We start from the raw sequence: 26,854 nt of genomic DNA, 5'->3' as shown, positions 1-26,854 counted from the left end.
CCCAGTGTTTCCTTAAATAATACTATAATAGGGTATTGCTAATCGACCTGGGGCTTTCCATATAGAGCATGAAATTACATTATAGGTACATCTGGGAAAAAGGAAGGAAAGAGGAGCTGCTCAGCTAGTTTCCAAACTGGTAAGTTCTTCTTTTCTATACCTTGCTTAATTGAGAAAACTAAAAGGAAAACGAAAACTTCTTTTCTGGGCTAATTGATTATGATCCAGTTTATTCTTTTTGGGTGTTCTTGGTTAATCTTCCTCTGATCTGGATTTGTTTTCTTTTTTGCTTCATATGTATTGTTCTTCTGTTTCTGGGTTTTTTTTTTCGGATGCTTTGTCTCTGGTTTTGACTGGGTAAAGTTAAAAACTTGCCTGAAGTTTTATACACCGATCTAGCACAGAAATCAAAGAGAGAGATTGAGGCAAAGATGGGGAGAGGCAAGATTGTGATCCGAAGGATTGACAATTCGACGAGCAGACAAGTGACGTTTTCCAAGCGAAGAAATGGGCTGCTGAAGAAGGCTAAGGAGCTTTCAGTCCTTTGTGATGCTGAGGTTGGACTGATCATCTTCTCCAGCACCGGCAGGCTCTATGATTATGCTAGCACTAGGTTAGATCTCTCTTTCTCTCACTCTCTCAAATATTGCATAATTTTATTTATTGACTTCAGTTTGTTGATGGATCTTGCTCCTTAATATCCTATATGTTTGTCTGACAATCTTAACTTCATTAGTTGATCAATGGAGGTTTAGTAGTTGAATTCTATTTTCTGATCTATATATTTGTATCTTCTAGCATAGGATATTTAGGTCAGCTAGTGGACTGATCACTATCGCACTAGTCAAGGGCAAACCTGAATAATGTTGGCATGTGAGTTTGGCTCTGATAGACAAACTTGAAGGTTTAACTGGATGCTGGAAAGTTAATTTCATGCATTATAGATTGGGTTGATAATGCATTCTTAAAGATGATATGGGAAAGAGACTTATTTTCTAGCTATTTGGTTTGTTTTCTTGTCTATGTATAGTCCGGTGTAGGTATAGAAATTAGAAAGTTATATATATTAGCTGTGATACTATATATATATATATATATATATAACCCCCACTTTGCTCTCCCACTATTTTCTCTTTGCAATAACTGTTTTATTTCATTTATTTTTTTATTTTAAAAAGAAAAAACTATTACACATGCAGAGCATGTATGAAGAAGGCTAGTGTGTGTGTGTGTGTATATACACACACATACATAGATACACACATATGGAAAATGTATGTATATGGTATGCTTTCACAGTGCACGCACCATAGGCTTCAACTATGCATAGGTTCTTGCATCAAGGTGGTTGTTTGAAATGGCAAAGTGGTAATCAGTAATGTCTAATGAAGATCGAGGGTTGCTTGCATGTACCCCAAGTCACTCTTAAATTATCGATGATATCTTATCGATCAATAAGTTAATTTCATGCATTATAGATTGGGTTGATAATGCATTCTTAAAGATGATATGGGGAGGAGACTTATTTTCTAGCTATTTGGTTTGTTTTCTTGTCTATGTATAGTCTGGTGTAGGTATAGAAATTAGAAAGTTATATACATCAGCTGTGATACTATATATATATATATATATATATATATATATAATAGATAATTATATATATATATATATTTATCTATTATATATATACACACACACACACTATTATTAAGAGAATAGGCTTTCTTAGCCAAAACTGAAAATTTTAACATATTTAACCCTGACAGATTAAAAAACTTTGAAAATAAATTAAATCACAAGGGTAAATATGACAATTATAAAATAGATTTTGCTAATAAAATTAAAAAGAAATTAACCCACAACCTCCACTTTTCTCTCCCACTATTTTCTCTATGCAATAACTATTTTATTTCATTTATTTTTTATTTTAAAAATTAAAAACTAGGGTGGTGCTATTTACACACTCATTTTCTCTGTTCACACACCCCCTCTTTTTTTCTATTACTTTAATTCAATTTGTTTTTACAAATTACCCTAACTATCCTCCCTTGCAATTCTGATGATTTTTTTTTCTTTTTTCTATTTGGCAAGTCAATCATGAATCAGTTATTATCTAAATTGTAAAGTTTGTCCTCATAAGAGTAGGGGGAGTAAGACGCATGCTTTACTCCTTCGTTGTCTGGGGTTCTAACATTGTACCTAGCTTAATAAAGTTTCTTGCCTCTTATAGATTGACAATAAGCCATTTTTAGATACAATTTGCAAATTTGAAAATTTTCTAGGTATAAAAAAAAATAAAAATTGGAGTATAGTTCAAAATTAATTGAACAAGACTTACCTGAGGGGCTAGACAAATGCAGACACACGCATAATCAATGGCATGAAACTCTTAATATAGTGTATTTTAGATAATTGTATTGAAAGAACATTCACCCATAAATAAAAGTTCAACATTAAGCTGAAACTGACAGGAAAAAAAAATTAGGAAATTTGATACCAATTTATATATGTGATGAGGTATTCAGAAAAAAAAAATTAAATAAATAAAAGCGTCAATGACTTCAAAATTATCAATCAAGTCAAGTCAAAACCATGACTAACATGCTGCACATACCAAAATCAAACTAAGACGGATAGAACACATAAATTTAAAGCTCCTAGATCCACCAAATCGCCGAGAAACTGATCGAGAGCAATAGATTAAAATACACCAAATAATTTGAGTTAGAATCTTACGAGGAATGATGGATTCAAAGGGGCTTGAATGATCACTAAATTCATATTTTTCTTCCATGTTTCCATTGCAGATCATTTGTAAAAAATTTCTCTAAAGATGGGTCTAAAATTGCTTGCTTTGCCATAATTGAACTTCAACATCACATTAGAGAATGGAATGACTATGCTAGAGAAGTTTTTGATGAAAAAGAAAAAAAGGAATCACAAAGAGTTTTGAAGTTCTCGTCTGCGGGAAAATAAGAGTTTAGAATTTGACAATGATTGACTTGCAAAATAGAAGAAAAGAAAAAAGAAAAGTAATCAGAATTGCGAGGGAGGGTAGTTACGGTAATTTGTAAAAATAAATTAAATTAAAGTAATAGAAAAATAGAGAGGGTGTGTGAATAGAGAAAATGGGTGTGTGAATAGCACCACCCAAAAACTATTATACATGTAGAGCATGTATGAAGAATGCTAGTACACACACAGACACACACACATATGGAAAATGTATGTATATGGTATGCTTTCACAGTGCGTGGGCTTCAACTATGCATAGGTTCTTGCATCAAGGTGGTTGTTTGAAATGGCAAAGTGGTAGTCAGTAATGCCTAATGAAGATCGAGGGTTGCTTGTGATGCGGCTGAAATAGCCTCACAATTTAACCCTGCAAAATGTAGTTGTCAGTATAGGATAAGCAGGGATCGTTCAGTCCGGGGATTGTAGGGTACACCTACACTAAAAGGTCAATTAACAAATAAAAGAATAAAATGGGGGGTTTTGAAATTTGGTTCCTGATCTACTTAAAATAAAAACAAAACAAATAAAACTATATACAATGATCGACTTCCCTAACCTAGACCAATACCACTAGGAAATTACTAAGTGTAAAAACAGAAAATTCATTTCAACATGCTACAAAAATGTGCCCACCTTAAATGCCTAGATAAGAGCCAAAATGAAAAGCCTCAGCGGATCAATCCATTTATCTGATTCGTTCTAATGTAGGTTTGGATCGGAAAAGTCTTTACCAAGCCTAATACTACTAAATTTCGAAAACACTCAGCGTAATTCTCTTAACTAGTAGTATTATCTAACCCTTGAATCAACTCACACGTGCAAATTAACCATTAGACATAGAATTTAACACGTAATTTCCAGAATCGTTTAACCATTGAACATAGTTTTTACCACTTTTTAGAACTAATTGCTACTTGTTTAACTCAGCGTCTTAACAAATAACAATTACTCTTGGCAAATTAAGCAAACACACAAAAACTCTCACCATTATTCTAGCATGCAAACTTATGAACCTAACTCTGAAAATTACCAAAACACATAAAAGGGCAGAAGATTGTAACATGCATCATAAAAGAATTCTCGAAATTAACTCAATAATAAACTGAAAATCTCAAAAATATTAATAAAAATATTCTGAAAATTTCATGTCTCCAATTACACAACTCGCAAATTGAAACACACAAAACCAAAACAAAAATTATAAGTAGAGTCATAGTTACACTTTGAAGCTTTCCTCAGCGGCTTAGCAACACGGTGATGAACTCGTCTCAGCGATGGTGGTGGAGCGTCCTTGACTCAGCGCCTTAGAGCTTTGTAGATTGATGGATGGATGGTGTCACGGTCTTGTAAGATATGGAAGTTTAAGAAGTGAATTGGGCAGAGTCTTGGAAAAGTTTTTGGCTAGGAAGTGATAGGCAATGAATTATCTTGGCTGGGAAGTGATAGGCCGGGAAGTGATCTTGGCTGGGAAGTGATGCAAATTATATTCTGGACATTGCCTATTTATAGGGGAGCATTGGTTGGTTTTCCCAACTGAAACGTCTCCTTTATGGCCTTAACTCCTCTCATAATGGGGCAATTCCTTTAATTTCCAAGCTAAAACGTCTTTCTCTTATTTATTTTTCAGCTGAAACATCTTTCTCTTTTATTCCTCAACTGAAAACGTCTTTCTCCTTTATTCTCCAGCTGAAAACGTCTTTCTCCTTTATTCCCCTTTCTTCATTGCTTGGTCAAATATCTTAATGCTTTATTTTATGACTCCATCATTGCTGTTTCCAACAGTTCCACCAGGCAATGTTTCCTACAACAAGCAGGAGAATATCAGAATTTTCTAGAGAAAATAAAGGGAATTAAAATGTAAAGACCGCAAAAATAGTTGACAGTTAGGAATCCTGATCCAGTTAGGATTTTTCATAAATTTTACTTTTTCCGCCTTTTTCACTCCAAACACTCAACAAGACTCTCAAAATGACTTACTGACTCAAAACACTAAACTTAAGGGAGAAACAAAGCTAAAATGGGGCAAATAATCAATAATATCGTCACACTTTTTTGCTCCTATCAACTACCCCACACTTAGCTTTTGCTAGTCCCTTAGCAAAACAAAAATACAAAACAAAACAACGACTCGACAAAAAACAAGTAAATGACTCTACTTCCCCTAACTGTTGTCTCAGAGACTCCAAACTCATGGCTTTCACGTTAAACACTTAATCAAAATTGCATAGATAATTCCATGGTTAATAAACCTGTGACATTCATATGACTAAGCAAGATATGGAGAACTTAAGTTATACAGTGAATGATAGCATGTTTCAAACAAGTCCAATCCAAACTCACAGGGCATACTCTCGATTTTTCTCTCAGAAATGGCTATGCTTAAAAGCTTCACTCTCAAGTATATGCAAGAGAATAAATTGTAAGGCAACAAACAGCTTGCATATTTCATCAATAAACGCATTTTGTGAAGAATTTTTAAAGACCTCATGAAATGACTAAGTGCACAAATGGACCTAAACCATAAGCTCGACTGCGTACCTGACTCCACTAACCAAAGACTGCCCATCTCAAGGATCAAGTCAGCACTTAAAACAGGTTGTAATGGGGCTAAGCTAGGGTTTTCGAAATGAAGATTAAGGATACAAAAATCCTAAGGACCTAGCAGAGCATATAAGGACCACCTTATGTCATCATTTTTGCAGACCAAATATCATTGTTTTGGGCCAAACCTTCACTCTAACCAACATGGGAATGGACAAAGGCATAATTTTCAACTTTGAGCCTTCTACAAATTTGAAAGTCCAAAACCACAGTTCAACAATTTCCCAAGAGTTTTCTTTTCAATTTGCCTTCTGTTTTGCCGTTTTTCTTTCTTTCTTTTTCATTTTTGTTTTACGGCAATTTTTTTTTTCTTCTCTTCTTTTTTCTTGGATTTTCCTCACCCCACACTTGTCTTTCATCGTCACCCCTACATACTATGTCATGCTCTACTAAGTCCCTAAGACAATGGTAGAGATATCCTGTACTAAGCTCATGGTAGGGTAGTGAGGGTGATGAAACAAAGGTTTTCAACGTAGGCTCAAAGGGGTTCATTCTAAGGAGTCCCACGACGGGCACAATTGGGGACACATGCTTGTTTGGCTATGGTGGTTACCCTAATGCCTTCTATCCTATCCAGGATCAGTGCATATTATGGCATACAAGTTTTGACAGTCACAACAGCCGAGTTCTAGTACTCTCTAGTCCATTAAAATCTATGGCACATGATCATTGGATTTTCAAAGAATGATGAGGTTTTGCAAATACAGCCACGAAATTTTGAATTTATCAATAAGCACTCGAAAAGAAAGTATTTTAGCTCAACAGCTCACTTAGGGTCAAATGAATCAGACTTAATCCTAGCATGCTTAATGAACCAAGTTACAATCCTATCTCAAATCTTCATACAAGTATCACAACGTCGATTAACCACAGAATTCAATTAAGTCCTATTTTGATTGTGAAAACCTTCAGCCATGAATTCAGAGACATGTTCATCCTAGACGTTAGGGGAATCCTAAGACTCAAACACACAAAAAGACTATAAAACTAACTTCTTTTTTTTTTTTTTAGGTATAAACTGATTTAAAGGTGTAAACCCACCCCACACTTAGAATCTACATTGTCCTCAATGTAGGCAAAAAAATATGGTATACGAAAATAAGGGAAAGGTAAAATAAACAAACAAACCAAGACACATGTACAATTCAACCTAAGCAAGTGAAGGGATAGAAATGTCAAACTCTCGTTGATGGCTCCTCCACAGCTTCGGTTGAAATGGGTTGCCTCCCATGCAGCGCTTAATATTTATAGTCCTTCAGCCTGGACTCTCCTTGTTCACACGTGCTCATTCCTTGGGTGCCTCCTGGAGGGGTATCTCTTCCAATGTGTGCTCCACAAAGGACTCACCAGATCAAGTGTTAGTAACATATACAAGGTTAGGAATACAAACATTATGTCATTCCTACTTTCTAAGTTACTTTTACATTTACATACTTAGGTACTGGAACATAGGACCTCCTTGTGCAGTGGGACTATAGAACAGCTACCCACGACAAGGTCATGTTTAATCCAATATACCCTAAGCAGGTCACACAACATTTTTTTTTTTTTTTTTAAAGTTTGTTATAAACTTAGCTAATATCTCAATTGATTCCAAGTTGTAAGTCGAGCCCAATAGAAACCGCTACTATTGGTGAGATACGATATAGGGATAGTCGCCTAGACATAAGTCTCTTTCCTTGGTTTCAGAAGGCAGAATGGCCAGATTAAGAAGTAAGTGAGAGGGAGGACTCATTTTAGTGATACTACGGAGGCTACTCCCTCATTGAGGTTTAGGCCCCTATCGGCTACTCCCACATAGTGGTTTAGGCTCATTCTATAGTATCTCTGAGATCCAATTGAACCTATCACCCAGGGTCTCAACCTTAGACACCATCCGTATGCCCCTTACTCAGCTGAGAAATTAACTTATGTGTTAGACCGTTCTCCAAGTGCTAATAAAGGCCGCCCTCAACCTCAAGAGACCTTAGCAAGGTACTAATGAAGGGTTTAGGCCAATATTAACAAAAGGGCCCTTGTCTACTCATACGATTTTACACACTTACAACAATTAAGTATTTAGCTAAATTCATAACCTAAGTATATTAATCTAAGTGAAACACATACAATTTACAACAAGCTTACTCTAAGTGAAAAACATACAATTTACAACATGCGTAAAAAAAAAATAATAATAATAAAAAATCATTCTACAGTTTGTACAACAATTATAAAAGACATGCTTAATTTCGTAACACTCATAAAACTTTAACTAAATCACAATTAAAGCTTGGCCTAACAAAAATTGCAATTTGTCACCATTCCACATGTGTACAACAAAAATTTAGCATGCATTCTATATAAACAAAATCGATGACACTTTAAGTGCAAGGGATTTTAACAATCCCCGGCAACGGCGCCAAAAATTGATGCGGCTGAAATAGCCTCACAATTTAACCCTGCAAAATGTAGTTGTCAGTATAGGATAAGCAGGGATCGTTCAGTCCGGGGATTGTAGGGTACACCTACACTAAAAGGTCAATTAACAAATAAAAGAATAAAATGGGGGGTTTTGAAATTTGGTTCCTGATCTACTTAAAATAAAAACAAAACAAATAAAACTATATACAATGATCGACTTCCCTAACCTAGACCAATACCACTAGGAAATTACTAAGTGTAAAAACAGAAAATTCATTTCAACATGCTACAAAAATGTGCCCACCTTAAATGCCTAGATAAGAGCCAAAATGAAAAGCCTCAGCGGATCAATCCATTTATCTGATTCGTTCTAATGTAGGTTTGGATCGGAAAAGTCCTTACCAAGCCTAATACTACTAAATTTCGAAAACACTCAGCGTAATTCTCTTAACTAGTAGTATTATCTAACCCTTGAATCAACTCACACGTGCAAATTAACCATTAGACATAGAATTTAACACGTAATTTCCAGAATCGTTTAACCATTGAACATAGTTTTTACCACTTTTTAGAACTAATTGCTACTTGTTTAACTCAGCGTCTTAACAAATAACAATTACTCTTGGCAAATTAAGCAAACACACAAAAACTCTCACCATTATTCTAGCATGCAAACTTATGAACCTAACTCTGAAAATTACCAAAACACATAAAAGGGCAGAAGATTGTAACATGCATCATAAAAGAATTCTCGAAATTAACTCAATAATAAACTGAAAATCTCAAAAATATTAATAAAAATATTCTGAAAATTTCATGTCTCCAATTACACAACTCGCAAATTGAAACACACAAAACCAAAACAAAAATTATAAGTAGAGTCATAGTTACACTTTGAAGCTTTCCTCAGCGGCTTAGCAACACGGTGATGAACTCGTCTCAGCGATGGTGGTGGAGCGTCCTTGACTCAGCGCCTTAGAGCTTTGTAGATTGATGGATGGATGGTGTCACGGTCTTGTAAGATATGGAAGTTTAAGAAGTGAATTGGGCAGAGTCTTGGAAAAGTTTTTGGCTAGGAAGTGATAGGCAATGAATTATCTTGGCTGGGAAGTGATAGGCCGGGAAGTGATCTTGGCTGGGAAGTGATGCAAATTATATTCTGGACATTGCCTATTTATAGGGGAGCATTGGTTGGTTTTCCCAACTGAAACGTCTCCTTTATGGCCTTAACTCCTCTCATAATGGGGCAATTCCTTTAATTTCCAAGCTAAAACGTCTTTCTCTTATTTATTTTTCAGCTGAAACATCTTTCTCTTTTATTCCTCAACTGAAAACGTCTTTCTCCTTTATTCTCCAGCTGAAAACGTCTTTCTCCTTTATTCCCCTTTCTTCATTGCTTGGTCAAATATCTTAATGCTTTATTTTATGACTCCATCATTGCTGTTTCCAACAGTTCCACCAGGCAATGTTTCCTACAACAAGCAGGAGAATATCAGAATTTTCTAGAGAAAATAAAGGGAATTAAAATGTAAAGACCGCAAAAATAGTTGACAGTTAGGAATCCTGATCCAGTTAGGATTTTTCATAAATTTTACTTTTTCCGCCTTTTTCACTCCAAACACTCAACAAGACTCTCAAAATGACTTACTGACTCAAAACACTAAACTTAAGGGAGAAACAAAGCTAAAATGGGGCAAATAATCAATAATATCGTCACACTTTTTTGCTCCTATCAGCTTGCATGTACCCCAAGTCACTCTTAAATTACTGATGATATCTTATCGATCAATATCACAGCATGTTGTCTTTATTGGAAAGGGAGGGAGGGAGGGATGGTTGTGAGAGTAGAAATATTGATTGCAAAAGATGCTGATATGTTGTTTGGAACACTGAACCCAACTATCAGTTGATTCATCAGTAATATTGTCAAGTGAGATTTCTTATAATACAAACATGTATGTCATGTTTCAAATCTCTACAAAAACGAAGAAAGTTTTAGTTAGGCATGGTAATGTTCAATCGGATATTCTTCGTGACGGAAGGAGAGATAGGTTTGATTTTGAGATCGAGCAATTTCTTCTTGTTTTAAAAAAAAAAAAAAAAAAAAACTTTTTAAATAAATATTTTAACCTGTAGTTGTGCTCACCTAAAGGACAGTTAGGGACTGTGAGGGATAATTGGATCTCAACCATATGTATTAAATTCAAAGACACAATTAAATTATAACAACTTAAAATTGTACAGTTATTCTTTGTCATCAGATCTAATTTTCCCTCACAGTCCCTAAAAACTGTCTCTTAGGTAATGTTCAATCAGATATTCTTAGTGATGGAAGGAGAGAGAGGCTTGATTTTGAGATTGAGAAATTTCGTCTTCTTGTTTTTTTAAATAATTTTTTAAAATATATTTTAATCTGCAGTCGTGCTCACCAAAGAGATAATTTTAAGGAATAGTGAGGGACAAGTAGATCTCTGCCACATGTATTAAATTCAAATGAAATAATTATAATAATTTAAAAATGTATATTTATTCTTTACTGTTAGATCCACTTGTCTCTTATAGTCCCTGAAAAAATTGTCTCTTAAGTAGCAGCTCTGTTTTTACCTAAGTGACAATTTTTTTCTTACTTACTACTTGTGTCGCCAATGTAGTAACATTGTTGTCAAAATAGTAGAATATTACAAAAAATACAATATCTATGAAACATTTTCCACGTATTATAACTTACTTTGCAAATAGAAAAATTATACGGTGCATTAATGTACTAATACATTAAGTAGACTAGATTGATATAAAAGTACACTGACTCCATGAATAAGTAGATTAGCTTGACTTGATCTCAAATTAGTCTACCTCTGTATCGAGCTAATCTACCTCTGTATGGAACTAGTTTACTTGATGTATCGGTACATTAATGTACCGTACACCATCCCTTGAAAATATATATAACTTAATAATATATTTATCGTTTAAGTCTTTTAGCCACTTGGCACATCTAGAGTCCATTACTTTTAATTCGATATTTGTTTGCCAGTGAGTTGTGATTTGTAGGTTATTCTAAATAACCAACAACATGGAGATCATAAGTTTGAATCTCATTGGCATCATGGCATGAGTGAGATTGGGTGTAGAGTTGAAATACACTTGTTTCTCACAATCCTATAAAAATGTAAATTGGGTGAGCAACACTGCATAAATGTCTAGGGACAAATTCTTGTGAATCGAAGTCATATGCATGTTGTGCATTTTATAGCCATAAATGAGTTAGGTCAAATATTATTTATATGGGCACAACTATTTTACTAAATGAGTTATGCGTGTTAAGTCGGGTAACTCGTTTAATAAATGGGTTGGGTATGAGTTTGAATTTTCCAACACGTTTATTAATTGTGTGAATTTTGACATATTTTATACCTTGACACAATACAATCCATGAAGTGAAATGAAGTGGGTAGGGGTGGAGATAAAAAAAACATAAATAAATACGAGACCCATGCATAAATACTTAGAATATCTCCAACATATTCCCTATAACATTTTTTTTTCTCTATTTAAGGAGAACATATGCATTTCTTTTGCTCCTACAAATTCTCTATATTGCAAGCTCTAAAATTATATGGAATCATCATTTACTCTTTTCTCTCTTCTTTCTTCTAATTATATAAATTTTCATTAATTATTTGATTATATTTTTTCAAATTTAAAAAATATTTTTCAATTTTAGTTGTGAATAATAAATTGTGAAAAACATAAGCTGGTGAAATTATGGATAAAAAATTATAATTATAGTGATTTTATTTTTTTGAGTCCCTATACAGTAATAGTGATTTTGTGGAAAAGTTGTTGGAGATGTTCTTACAACTGTCTTTTGTAGCTTCATTCAAAAGTGATTGCTGAAGTTACTTTTAGATTCATAGTCCTTATTATAAATACCAAGAATCTCATTTCAAAAAAAAAAAAAAATACCAAGAATCTTCCCCGCACATTACCTTATACACCTTAATTAATGAACTTAATTGGCCTTACTAGTTTCTCTAATGATATTTCTAATGGTAAATGAAGTCTCAAGTTCAAATCTCTGATATACTCTTCAAAAATTATAAAAAAAATAAAGACTTAACTATTGAGTATGTCTTAACTATTAGATTTAAAATTTGTGGTCGAGACTCATTGGGCCCAAATATTTATCTCTTAAGTGAGTAACACTTTGTATAACATGATTCTCACGATCTTGGTTCAGAGCGCAATTGTTTTTTATTTTTGTTTGTTTCTGTAATGATTCCTAAAAGTCACTAGCTACCTACATCATTTCATCTTCAATTACCAGTCACAAATCCGTGGATAACAGAAAGAACATGCTCTGGAAACAAAAAAACAAGGGGAAATTCAAGACCTAATACTATGTTCCCTAATTTTTTTTTTTGAAGAGCCAGGGAGTACTACTGGCATCTTTTCTCTCTCTTATAAATCACATCAACCTCAGAGATATCTAGAGATAAACTTTTATCCACAGAGCATCTCCAACAGTAATAATTATTTTTAGGGCAATGATATAGGGCCTCAATGAGGCCTAAGATTTGTGGCCTCAAATCCTAGGTGTCATGCCATGTAAGTAAATAAAAATTTATTTTCAATTCCATATAATATATCTTGCCACATCATACTATTTCAACACCAACTTTACCCTTTTACATTTCCTTTTAGATGTTAGGAGGTGAATCAATTACATTAATGAATTTAATTAGGTGAAAAAAATATTAGCTATTAATTATATATTAATTTAAGGGATATGTCTACAGATTCTTTGATCAATATTTTTCTTCATTTAATTAAATTTTATCCTTTAATTTTTCTTCCCAAATGGTATTAATATATTGAATTATGTGTCAAGAAATAGACATTAACTTTTCTTTCCAAATATTGATTAATTTCATCCACAAAAATATAGCATTAGTAAATTGAATTTGGGAAATACTTATGTCTAAATTAAGAGGTAAGAAAAAATTACACGTTAGCAACCATTAATTAACATCTACAATCTAAATATAAGGGAAAGACAAACAAAAAAAAATAAATTCAGATCTAACTTTTAAACCCTAGCTACATAAAGAGAAAACAATGAACAAAAGAATAAATACAGTTATATGAATATGTATTTTTCACATTATATTTTCAAAATTTGCAGGAACCCAACAAAGGTTGAATTCATATACATGTGTTATACAAATCTGTTAATCGAATGTACGTGCAAATCTATTGACTGAATTTCATGAAATTTTTTCTACTCTTGATTGAAGAAAAAAAAATTGTTATCTAAATCTAAGCATGAGTGTAATGAAAAAGAAATGAAAGAAAGCCATTTTTTTTTTAGAAGAAAGCCAAAATAATTTTTGAGGTAGAAAACCAAAATAATTTAGAGTCATTAGATTTTGGAAGGATAAGATGGTCTTTTTCTCAAGAATTACGTGGCATGATTTGACAAATAAGTGATTTGTGTAGATGACATGGCATGACACCTCAGATTGAGGCCACAAATCTTAGGCCTCATTGAGGCCACAAATCATTTTCCTTATTTTTATTAGCTATGTTAGGTAAAGTGAAATATAGTCCCTCAAAACCAGAGATTACTTCTAGCGTCATTTTTTTTCTTCTTCGTATAAATCACATCAACCTTAGAGATATCAACAGTAATAGCTAACAAAATAGTTATTTTTATTAGCTATGTTAGCTAAAGTGAAATATAGATAGCAAGTTTTTGAGTTATGCTCTAGTAAGTTCAGAAAAATCCCAAGTTAAATTAATTTAAATGTTGGAGAATTTGAGTTATAGTTTTTTTTTTATTTTTTTTTTCTTCTGGTGAATGAATTTGAGTTTTAGTTAAATTCTCCCTCCTCAGCAAAAGTTAAATTTAACATTAATTTGTTTAGGTGTTGCGTTGGAGTAGAATTTTATCTTTAAGTTTAGTTAAATTCTAAATAATAGTAATATGGGTGGGAGAATCACGATTCCAACTCCCTTTGCCCATCTTTAAAAAAAAAAATTTATTTTGAAATAAGTAGTCTGTTGGAGATGCCTTTAGAACTTTACTTTAATAACAGTAGGGAACCATATTGAGAGAGATTATCGTACGCAGCCACAAAAATGATTTGCTTGTTGGAATACCAAGGGCCAATGTCAAGAATTCCATCCCATTTCCTAGGAGCATCAGGAAATGATCAGATTTCTGATGTTGAAACTGTACCCACCACTACCGGAAGATCACACATTCCCCCATGAACCCATTAGGAAAAAACTTCCATGACAAAGCCCACCAATCCAAGAAGTGGGTAGAAGAGACAAAATCCTCTCCTGGCAACACCAAATACACCACAAAAGAATACGCCAACGCCAGCTTCCATGTTAAGTTATAGACATTCTCATTCATATTGTCACCATATCAAAGAGCTAGCTAGATGCAAAAAGCCACAAAATGCAAACGCTAGAAGAAACCCTAAGCAAGCACCACAGCTTTTAGGTTTTTTCTTTTGATTTTTTTTGTTTCCAATTTAAAATTTATAGCCAGAGATAATTGATTTCAGGAGATTGCTACTGTTACAGCTTATGAAGAAACAGTGCCTCGATTTTCATTGGCAGTGTTTCTGTCAGTGTTGTTAATGGTGATCCACTGAGATTGAGGCTCCAACAAATCCTAATGTTGATGTTCCCTATGCACCCGAGGATGTTTTGACCCCATTAGTCATTCCTTGGAGCAGTTATTCTGCACTTGATGGAAACAGTCTCAATCGAAACATGGATGTGAACATTTTTCCTTCGGAGGGGCAATAGTTCGAATATGGTCTTTCAGTTAGTGCATCGACAACTAATCATAGTGTTGGCATATGGAAATGTGGAATGTCTTGACATAATTGAAGAAGAGCACATTGTAGAGTAATCTCCTCTACAAATCCTATGCATATTCTAAGAAAGCTCCGTCTTGAGGTCTAGCCAACCTGGAAGCTAAGTTTGTTTGTGCGTGGCATAATAATTAGTGAAATCCATCCTAAAACACATAAGAGCGTAACCAAAGTGGCACTTGGGGTCGTTAACGTCTTCTAGTGTGACCTATACCAAGGCTAATTAAGTGTAATAGTCTCTGCATATCTTCTTCAAAGCTAGCTTCTTTGATTTTTCTTTGAACTTTGGTCGGTGTTTTCTTTACTTTACATTTGATTGTGGTGCTATTTGATTTTGCTTATGAACATCTTTGTTTTTCCTATCCCCCGAACCCGCTGTATTCTTTTCTATTTTCCTTTCTGTTATCAATGATAATAGAAATTGACTCCGTCTGTCATAAAATTAATAGCATGTAAGATTTATATGTTCTTAGGGTTTGTAGTGTCAGTTTATGCTAATAAATAGGTGTATGTAATTAATGAAAAAATTAATCATTATATACCCACCCAAATATAAAATTTAAGGATAAAATAATAAATAATATATTTGTATAATGGTAAAATGTTATGAGGAATATATTGACATTCATTAATTAAAATGTTCCAATAGTGACAGTACATTATGTCACTATTTGAGAGGTACGACTAGAGGGTCAAGGACGTGGTCTGTTGAGGGAGAGCTATCTTTGAAAGTTCAAATGCCCTGCAAAGCTCTGTCCGCAGGTAAAGAGAATTAAGCTAAGACCTACACTGCGGTATCCTAACAGATAGAGTTGCTTTGAACCACGCAGAATAGGGTTAGGGCATGATTGTGAGATATATCCCACATTGGAAAAGAGGGACATTGCCAATGTTTTTATAAGAATTTGGGTCTCTCCAACTAGTGTCAAATGGTTTTGTTGTGGAGCTGAATGCGAAGGTCACATGTGCTCCATGTCACTCTCACGTCATCCTCTAGTCCAGGTCTATCTCCTAAAATGCTTCCAGCTTTATTAAGCCGTGCTGACAGTTATGATGACGCACTTGAATTGGTGTCCAGTGTCCTAACAGGTATAGGAGGTTTCCAGATATGGCGCTTTGGGAGGCACTTGAATTTTGCAGTAATTGTTCTTCATGGCTTGAGTTGATTTCGTTTAGGTGGCTTCTTTTTTGTAGCCTCTTTGGTATTTCGTGCATGCAACGCTATGATGGACAATACTTTCTTGGGTAGTTAAATAATTTTACTGGCCAAAAGAGGGACAACGTCAAGGTACAGGAAACTCGACAAAGAGTAAGAGCTAGAAACAGCTTAGAACAAGACAAATAAAGCTAGAACAAAAGCTAAGAAAATCCCAACAGAAGAGCAAGAACTTAACTGCAAGGAGAACAACAACAATGAAAAGAAACTCAAGTAAGAGATATGTCCAACTTAGCAGCAATAACACTATTTGGAGATGAAGTCTTCGATCAATCCAAAAGAATAAAGCTTTTTCCAAACAGCATCACATTACGAGGATGAGAATTCCTCCTAAAAGTACTTTCTTTTGCTACTGTGTCTTAATTGCTAGGCCTATGTGCCGTTTATTGCTGAGGTCTTTTACGCGTCTTGTATTTTGATCGATTCGTTTGGTTTATTTAATACAATCTAACTTTCAAATAGAAAAATGGTTGCCGATAGTGATTACTAATAATCATGGTATGACCAAAATACTAGTAGGAAGTTTAAACTATTATTAGGTACAAAGTAGCGTATGGAGTTAACTAACTATGACCCTTCTTATCAGCATGAAATCAGTTATTGATCGCTATAAAAAGCTCAAAGAGGAACATCACCAACTGTTGAATCCTGCTTCTGAAGTCAAGGTAACAATTCCCCGATAAACACTTCAAATTCTTTCTGATGAGATTTTCCTGCATCGATACATTATTATATTGTCAAATATAGCTTGGAAAAGCATATTCTTACTAGCTGCAATTACTAGATTACTTTCATTTCAAATATTTTATGGTGAACTTACAGTCTAGTTCTTCAATTAGAGCAATCTACAGATCGTCTATTATGTTAGAGTAGTAGTGAAAAAACACACTCTTCAATAGTATTTCAGTAGTTACATTCTTTAGACAGCTTATAGAAGCAAACATAGGAATGGCTAGAGACCTCCTTCAATAGTCTTAGTTTTTGGAATAACAGATGATTTCCAATGCTGACTTTTTGTCTAGGCGTAACCATTTGTATCCTACAACCAAAAAAAAAAAAAAAAAACTATCTGTACCATTAATTTGTATCCTAATCTACAGATCTTATTTGAAAACTTTTGAGCAAGGACGTACTGTATTTTGGTCTATCTTCTAGTTTGAACAGCATTTTGCCGAGGGCAAATAGGGAAAAGCTGCCAAGTAAAAAACAAGCCTTGAGGTGGCCATAATAACCAAACAATTTCCAAAGGACTGAAAAACATGAAATTGAAAGCTTAAACAACATTTTTACCAAACGTTATAGAAGGAACTCAGGCTGAAAGAGTTAGTGGTATATAATTTCATGAAGGATAGAAAAAATGCTGCCACATAAGTGATCTACAAAGCAAATAGAGATATGCACGCTCCTGTGATGCTGACTAACAATCTACTATGTGAAGTCACAGGAAAGAAAAGAAACAATGAAGAGATTTACCTAGTTGACTTTGTGATATTCATGAACCCATTTGTAGCAAACCACAAAGTGTTAAGTGTACTTAAAATGGTACTCCATGATAGGGAGTAAGGCTTCCTGGTGAAACATTGAAATACTTCTCAGGTAACAAATTTGTAAGAACTTTAAGTCTTGGATTAGGAACTTCTCAGAACTTAGCGGAGAGAGAACACCTATTTCTGATGCAAGAAGTAGATTACTTTTATAAAGCTTGATTGGAGTCAAATGCCAACACAGTTTACTAATTAGGTTGAAATCTAAAAACAGAATTCCTTGGAACTTGCAATAATTCGGTATTTCTTTGGAACGGATTCGCTTCTGTAAATTTGGACAACCCCGCAGCATTTGTCACTCAAGGGAAGTCTAAAAGCAGAATTCCTTAAAACTTGCAATAATTCAGGATTTCTTTGGAACGGATTCTCTTCTATATATTTGGACAACCCGGCTGCATTTGTCACTCAAGGGAGCACTTTCAGGGATTTTACTTCAAAAAAAGCGTTAGCAATCAAGCCTGGACTTTTCTATGAGGAGAGAACTATCCGTATATATCTCGAGCACTTTTCAAAAGAAGAATGTAGCTACATAGCTAGGCTTCACGCTTTATTCAGAATTATCTGGTCTAGGTCAAACATACACGAGCATGATATCGTAAAGGATTCAATTACCAATATGAACATGCGGATCGAGTTAATGATGAAGACTGATCAGTTTCAAGGAGTACACGGGGAAATGTAGATGCTGCAGCCACAGAGGTGCACACGTATCATACGTATAACATTCGACTAGCAATGAGGCTAATTCTTAAGCTAATCCCTATGTGTTTGCATTTGAAGAAGACAAGAACAAAACTACAATAGAAATTATGATGGTTCTGAAGCTTTGGATGGCACCATGCATGAGTTCAAGGTTGGAATCTTCAATAAAATTCCATTGAATAATAGTTCGTTTCTCTTGGCCAAGCAGAAGGAAGCAGTGCTAGAATATCACAACTTGATTCCAACCAGAACAGATCCATGGAGGTAGCTAGTGAAAACTAAATAACTGCTGCATACCAATCCAAGTGAATAGAAAAAAGAAGGCATGTTTTCTAAAATAAAGAAACTAACGATGCCCTGAAACGGACCTTATCCCACAACATATTCAGCTCATCCCCCTTACATTTTAAAAAATTCTTTTCTTCCTCTCCAACTAGATGACTCAAAACACAGCCATTATAACACATACCGCCCGAACCAACCCTTCATTCTCCCTCCAAAACAACTATACGTTTCAAACGATAAGGTCACACAATCAGCTGGAATATCACAGCTCACATTGGATTCCGCAAATAACCTTCTCCTCAGAGCTAAGCAACTGGACACTGCAAAACAAATGTTTCACTTACTCGGGTCCCTATTTGCAAATAATACACCAGAGGTGAAAGACGAGCAACCACAATCAATGCTTATCCAAAAGGTGCAAAATTGAAATCCTTTCTACATGCCAGGGTATGAGATACAAATGCTTAATCTACTGCAATCCTAAACCTAAAAGAAATAACTTTTACTACAGTATGGTTTATTCAAGTGCTATTCTGTAACTTGTCGCTCAAGTCAGCTGTTGTGTAACTAAAATGAATGTCTTAAAAGTTACCTGCCGCAATTTCATCATACAAGTTCCGTTTCCTGCAGGATCCTGAGTAACACGAGTCTAGAAATTAAGCCTTCCGGATTTCCCTGCAATACAATTAGACAATCCAAATTCAACTAATTTAAGTGGCACTGTCACAAATGTTCCTTAAAATAATAAATAACCATGTTGAACTCACAAGATTACTCCTGATGCCATTCTGCAGGTTGTCCACATCCACAGACAATCTGAGAATCCAAATTCATTAGATCAATAAATGGTGAGTAGTCGCCCACAGTTTTTACGTCTCGAATTTTATAATCCAACATCACCTGTTAGAATCCAAACCCACCATGTCGGAACTTAATATAGTGAGCATCTTACTCTACTCTTGCTCAGTAAACATCAGATTTTTAATTCAAGACCGGTCTTGAGAAGGTGTCACAGATCTAAACATCTGCAGATGCATAAGAATATGTCATTTAGTACTCCGAATGTTATCATTTTCTCTTGCGATGACGATATGTTGTTTAATGGATTAGTTTGTCTCAGGTCCAATAGGTGCTTTTGGATTCAAGTTGTGTGTTAATCATAATATCAAGTTTTCTCAATGGTTGCAAAATTGACACTGGCATAAACAATTGAAATTATTAATCATCAACCAATCCTAATCATAATATGAAGTTTTCTCAGTGGTTACTAAGTTGACAGTGGCATAAACAATTTAAATTATTAATCAACAACCAATTCTATCATAATTGATACTTCAGTTAGGACTACAATTCATGGACTAGCTCAACCTTACTAGTGGCAAACATCACAATGCTTGGAAGTAAAGAACTCAGGGCTCCAGGAAATGAGAATGGAAACTCAGCTTGGGTCCTTTGTTGAGCAGTGACAGCTTATTTGGTAAACGGTGTTAGTTAGATCTTGAAGAATATCCAAGAACTATCATTTCATCTCTAAGTAGAACATCATTGAAATAAATGAGATACAACTACAGCATTTTGGAACTAAAATGTAATGCAAGGGAAAGCTACACTCTTAAAATTAATCAGCATTTAGCCACAAACTAAAATTCTTTTTCAGTTCACATGATGAGATTAGAAATGCTACAACTGAGTTACCACCACATGGTAGCAAGAGTTCCTTGTATTTGAAGAGGAAATTAACCGCAAGGGCCAAAAAATCTACATTCTAAGTCCTCAACTATGAAAAGTTTAGTTGATTTACCACAGTTTCCAAAGTTTAAGCTGTTAGTAGGATGTGATCCTTACAGATAGAACCACTGGGGCTTAAATGTGGAATTAAATCTGGGAGGTTGCAACTAAAATTCAAATGTTTAGCTCCTACTAGAAGTCCAATTTCACTTGTGGTCCAAGAAAAGATGCATACATATGACACTGTCGTTGTATTCTTATCTCCACAATGGTGTATTTTGTAGCAAATAAGAGAAGAGTTCTCCTTCCGCATTCTTACATTTTAGTTTTGATCAGTAGGGACATATAGCTTCCATCGTGGTGTTTGGAGTGGCTTGGATTTATCTTCAGATATCATTTGCGGGTAGAAGATAGTGGGGCCAACGAGCAAGACAGTAACTCTATAGAGGCATGTAGCCTTAGCACTTATGTGGACTGTTTGGTTGGGAAGTAATAAGTGTTATTTTTCTTCTTTTTCTGGCGAGTAGAAGTGGAAGCATTTTAATATATGATAAACTTCTCAGCTTCTCTTTGATTTCCCGCGCATTCTAGTGTAATTTTCTTGATCGATGGGTAGCTTTAATTTGAATATAAAAAGTGATTTAACTGATTTTGCTTGAGGGTTTAACCTGGAATCCTGGATATAATAACTTCGTGTTGAATTTGTGATTTCTAATAAGAAGCAAAATATGGTACATGGAAGATTTAAAAAAAAAGAAGAAAAGGAAACCAACGCAACTAATTAAAATGGATAAAATACTGTTTACTCCCTATACTTATAGGGTCTTGATGTTTCAGTCCCTGATGTTTCAATTTCACTTAAAAATTCCCTAAACTCTCCAATTTCACCCTATTGGTCCTTACCGTCAACTTTCTGTCAAAAACTTGGTCATCTTGCTGACGTGGCACTCCTTTCACTCTAAAATGACTATTTTACCCTCAGTTACTCTTTTATTTATTTTTTTATATTTATTTTTTATATCTTTTCTTTTTACCTCTTGTTCTTCGCCTCTCTCTCGTCTCCATCCTCATCTTCACTGCAACCTTCAGCCATCACCAACCTCTGCCTCATCAATCATTCTCCTCATCCGATCCACCTCCCTTTCTTCCTCAAATAACCATTTCAATTGGTTCTTTGGACTGCATCAAGGTCAGAAATCAACAAAGGAGGACCAAACAAATCGATAACAACACAGATCCATCAAATTCCATCTTCCATTGTGAATATGAGTGTTCTTCAACCCCGAAGTTCATTAAACACTATGACAGCCTCATCTGCCATACTAGCCGCTGCCAGGGACCTAACAAGCAGAGCTGCAGTGTTTACATTAAGCACTGCGAAGAATTTGATGGCTTTCGACAGAGCGCCGAGGTGGCGAGTGATGTGGAAGACAAAGTGTGGTGAAGGAGAGGTTGAGTTGGAGAAGAGGAGGCTAGGGTGTGGGGCTAGTCAAAGTTCTAGTCTTTCTCATTGGGTTGGAGGAGTTAGAGCACTTGGGTTATGACGAAATCGTTGTCTTGAGGTGGTTGGTTTGGATTGGGGTTGAGATTGGAATTGGGATCAATGTAGAGGTGGTGTTGGCCACTGGGTCACACCCTAGGTCCAGAACTGACCCAGGCTCTGCCCCAGGTCCAGAACTTGCCATAAGAACTTGCTATCAGTGGACCACCATCTAACAACTGAAACATGTGTATTGAAATTTACCGTCCACTAAATCACCGCTGTGCACAGTAGCCACACATGGTGTCCGACGCTGCCTAAAATATCAAACTCTCCAAATCTTAACCAAATTCAAATTCAATTATACTGAGAGGTAGAGCTCGATATGTACACAAACTCTGATACCTGATTTGAAACCAAAGGTCGTCGGAAAACATAGAAACTAGCTGGAAAGCTCAAACATCTTATCCTCTTTGATTCTCTCTCTTGGCTTTATCTCAGCAAACCAACACCATAGAAACGCTGCTGATGTCGAGGGAAAACTTCTGATATAGGTCTGACACCACGAATCTGTTGGAATAGAAAAATTTTCTGCGAACCCGAGAATCTTAAGGGGCTTCATCCTGCTGCCGCAGTTGCTATTTTGGAGAAAGGAGGACCGGGCTCCACTTCACGCCGCTGAGAGGAAGAGAACCCTACCAGTCCGACACCTAGGCATGGTCGGAAAATGGAGCTGCGATCAGAGAGGAGGAAGAGAAGGCCGAAGAGCAGAGTGGAAGAGGTAAAAAGAAAAGAGAGAGAGTAAAAAAAAATTAATAATAATAAAAAAAAAATTGTTAGTGAGGGTAAAATAGTAATTTTAGCGTGAAAAGAATGCCATGGCAGTAAGATGATGGAGCTTTTGACGGAAAGTTGACAGCAATGACCAATTTGGTGAAATTAGAGAGTTTTTAGGTGAAATTGAAACGTCAGGGACTAAAACGTCAAGACCCCATAAGTATAGGGAGTAGACAATATTTTGTCCAATCAAATTTGAACAACATCTCAGTACTGTTTCTTGCCTAAATGTTTGGACTTCTTTTCCACCAACTCATCTAAACTATAATCAAAAGTACAGTGTTCCAGTGCACGCCTATAATGTTCATCTTTCTGTATCTTATATTACATTGCACAAGATAATTTTGTTTTTTTACTATTTATGCTAGTTTTGGGAAAGGGAGGCGGCAAGCTTGAGACAACAATTGCAGTACTTGCAAGAATGCCACAGGTACAACCATCAAAACCTAGATAATGAATACTCAACATCACCGAGGAGTTTGATTAGAACTAACAAAATTTTTGGAATGAATAATAAAAGTTCCGACCAGGTTGCTTATCGTATGTTTTCGTAATCTTACTTCTGCTGGTCCGGTTCAATAGGTTAGAAAAGCATAAGTGAAAGTTCCTTATGGGATCCATTGTTTATCCTTTCTACTAGCTAAGAGATAAAAAAATTTAGGAAACCTTCCTAGGAACACCTAGCTTCAAGATCTAAATGCCTAAAGACGATCCTGGATCTGGTTGTGCAGAGGAAATATAGGGATGATGTAGGGGAAGTGGTATATATGTTGCTCATACAGAGGGTTTGCATCAGTTCATGGCATTGTCTTGTAGAAAAATTGAAGTAGGACTAATTAAGGAAACTATGTCACTGGACGCTAGGTAGTTTGAGTTAGAAAATGAGTATTGATTCTAAGGTGGAATGCTCGAGTCTTTAACGATTCAGAATATCAACAAACACCAGATAGTGGTAAAGGTTATTTTTGGTGAGAAATTTATGGGGATGACTTGAGCCTTTAGTGATATGTTGAGGAAGGCAGGGAAAGTTGTCTGATTTTTGAGCGTTCAAACTCCAAATATCCAAAAACAGCAAGCACACTACCATTAGTGTACCTGTGCATCACCAGCTGGAACAGTTCCATACCATCAACAGTGACCCAAACCCTTAAATTTTGACAAAGAAGAGAGTCCATGCATAAACATACTCTTTTTGGAGATCAATTACACACTGCTAATTGTTTCCTATGAAACTCAACATGATGGTTTAGTTGACAAAGATATAATGGATATCAATTAATGTATGAGAACCTTAAGAGCATACCTGCACAATGTTTCTGTAATATTCAGGCAATTGATGGGTGAAGAACTATCTGGTTTGAGCACCAAAGATCTACAGAACCTGGAAAGCAAACTGGAGATGAGTTTGAAAGGTGTCCGGTTGAAAAAGGTATGAAAGACTATATCTGATTATACAATTAATATTTTAGTTAAAGCTTTCATGCTCCCTTAGATGTTTAGCATATGTATGACAATCATTTGCAACTTTATTTTTCTACAGGACCAGATATTAAATGAAGAAATAAAAGACCTAAGCCAGAAGGTTAACCAATAAAATTGACTCAATTTATCCCATTTCCTTTATGAATTAATTTTAATGGAGCCTAATCCATGCTTATTTTTCTGATTGTTTCTGAGTTTATTTCAGGGAAATCTCATACATCAAGAGAACATAGAACTGTATAAGAAGCTAGACGTCATAGGTAAAGAGAATGTGGAACTCCAAAGAAAGGTATATTCTAAAATATATATAATTTTCCTTCCTCTTTCCCTCCTTATCCATTTTCAAAGGCTAAGAGCAAGACCATAATGTTACTATTAATGTCACAGAAAGTGTTGATTTCTTCTCTGGCAAAGGCTAAAAACTTTTCTCTCGTAGGCCTATGGAGCAAGGAATGTGAATGAAGAAAACGAAAGCTCCGAACCTTCGTTTACCATTACTAATGGATATCAATTGCATGCACCCATCCATCTGCAGCTAAGCCAGCCACAGAATCAAACTGAGCCTCAGCCTCAGAACAATATACCAGCAAATGCAATCAAACTAGGGTATCACTTAAATTCTCACTATTTTGATGAGTTCTAGGCCCCAACCCCCAGCTAAAAGAAAAAGAAAAAAATAGGGGGAGGGGAAGCTCACAGTTTGATTTATTGATTAATATTGCATCAAATCATTCAACAGATTGCATCTGCACTAGCAGGGTTGTTCCGTAGCCGTGGACGGCCATCCATCATTCTACTGTCAACTTGCACTAAGGTCAAAATCAATCTTCTAGGACTGAGATGGCATACTTACAGTAAAATGTATCCAGCAGAAGGCCTAAGCGCTTTCATATTAACTGTTCATCAATCAAACCTTTGAATTTCTGTACAAGAATTAGACAAACCAGGTAGAGCGTAAATTTGTGCAATAATTGGGGAAAATAATGTGCGTTGTTTTTCTCTGTATTAAGGATTTGTTGTGGTCAGACAGAAGGACAGTAGTCAAATGTTGTACCTATATTTCTTTTCATGAATGAGAATAATAAACATGTGGATGTGGTAACTCTGAAAGTATCCACTACTTTTTATTTTTTTGTAGGAACGAAATTTTTTTTGTTGGTTTATTAACTCCTTAGTGAACAAAGCTAGAGCAAACAGAGAAGCCGATCCAACCTTATTCAAGGATCTAATTAGGCGCAGACCTTTTGAAACCATGATCTCGGGATGCATTTAGAAACTGCTCCGTTAGAAGATTGGATTAGAGAGAAATTCATTGTTCTATATATATATATATATATATATATATATATATATATATATATATATATATATAATCAAAAGCATATTCAAATGAGGCTAATGAGCAAACAAAACCATTTCCTATTTTTGATAAAGATAAAAATACACATTTACCCAATTCTAGTTGAATGGTGTGGACTAGCGATTCAAGTCTCTGGACAGTTGCTGCTTATCGACAGTGAAATTGGCTGCATGCTTTGGTGATTCTGAAAATAAATTCCAAAAAAAAAAAAAAAGGTCATTCAAACCCATAAATTGGCTGTACGATCTGCACCATAAAGCATATGAAATCACATATATATAACTGCTCTAGTTTGTTCTGTTTCATGTGCATCTCCGCGGCATTTTGGAAAAGATCGAAGGTGGCGATCAAACAAAAGAGATTTTGTGCGGTTGTTAAATGCATGTAGTGGGAGGAGGAGGAGGAGGGAATGGAAAAGAGAAGGCGACTCTTTAACTCTTTACTACTCTGGAATATTCTCTTCCTGGTTGAGTCATCGTTTTCAATCTCCTTTCACCATCTTTTACGTGAGGCAATTTTTGCTCTGATGCCATAGCGGAGCTTACTTTTGTGCTCAACCAACAACTTCTTGTTTGATAAATTGACAGTCCGGCCCATGTTAAATAGACCCACTTCAGATTTTGGGTTATCTATGTGTCTTTCTATTTAAACCCAGCAAAGTTCTAAGTGTACCCAACATCTAAAAATTTATCCTTGTTGTAGAGAAATTGAAATTGAGAGGAATTTGCTGTGTATTCTCATTGATAATATGAGTCTCTTTATATAGAGGATTACAATACATAGAATCCAAATCATACAAGGAAAGTAATCATACATTGAATAGGAATCTAGATCATTCTATTGTAACCCTATTACCACTAGGTCAAGTAACCTAGAGTTTGGGCCAGACACAGAATAAAGATTTACTTAAACACTCCCCCTTGTGTCGCCCAAACACGGTGCTTCTCTCATTGCCTCGCTAAAAACCTTGCCGAGTAACAAAAACACAGTGGGATAAAAATAACCTCGGTCGAAGGGGAAAAAAAGCACAACACACCCTTCACGTTTCGAGACCATGCATGTAGACATCTCCCCCTGATGACTACGGTCATGGGAGTTCGGATAACTTCCGCAAACGATGCTACCAACATGTTTCTCGAAAGTGGAATTTAGGCAATGACTTAGTGAGCAAGTCTGCCATACTGTCCTCAGATCGAACCTAGTTCACCTTGATCTTGAGGAGAGTTTGTTGTTGCTGATTATTCTTAGTGTTGTCGCTTTTGATGTAGCCTTGCTTCATTTGTTTAAAACAAGCAGCATTATCCTAAATGC

At 35.3% G+C, this 26,854-nt stretch overlaps 1 protein-coding gene across 5 annotated transcripts; it reads left to right on the top strand.

Annotated features, from left to right (window-relative positions):
- Positions 1-25,293, top strand: LOC112173559 (MADS-box transcription factor ANR1). Of its 5 annotated transcripts, none has more exons than XM_024311203.2 (9): positions 1-139; positions 405-613; positions 16,712-16,790; positions 23,070-23,131; positions 24,031-24,130; positions 24,242-24,283; positions 24,389-24,472; positions 24,620-24,789; positions 24,923-25,293. In XM_024311203.2, exons 2-9 carry the CDS (start codon positions 432-434, stop codon positions 24,936-24,938), a joined length of 735 nt encoding a protein of 244 aa, XP_024166971.1. In that variant the 5' UTR covers positions 1-139; positions 405-431; the 3' UTR covers positions 24,939-25,293. The 5 variants fall into 5 exon arrangements, with proteins under 5 accessions (XP_024166971.1, XP_024166973.1, XP_024166969.1 ...); XM_024311205.2 differs by having other exon boundaries at positions 23-139; positions 382-613; positions 24,942-25,293; XM_024311201.2 differs by having other exon boundaries at positions 23-139; positions 382-613.
- Positions 25,294-26,854: the final 1,561 nt, after the last annotated feature.

This window comes from Rosa chinensis, chromosome 6, assembly GCF_002994745.2.
Source record: "Rosa chinensis cultivar Old Blush chromosome 6, RchiOBHm-V2, whole genome shotgun sequence".
Taxonomy (NCBI): domain Eukaryota; kingdom Viridiplantae; phylum Streptophyta; class Magnoliopsida; order Rosales; family Rosaceae; genus Rosa; species Rosa chinensis.
The sequence above is the reverse complement of the archived record's forward strand: the minus strand, read 5'-3'. Positions and strand labels throughout refer to the sequence as shown.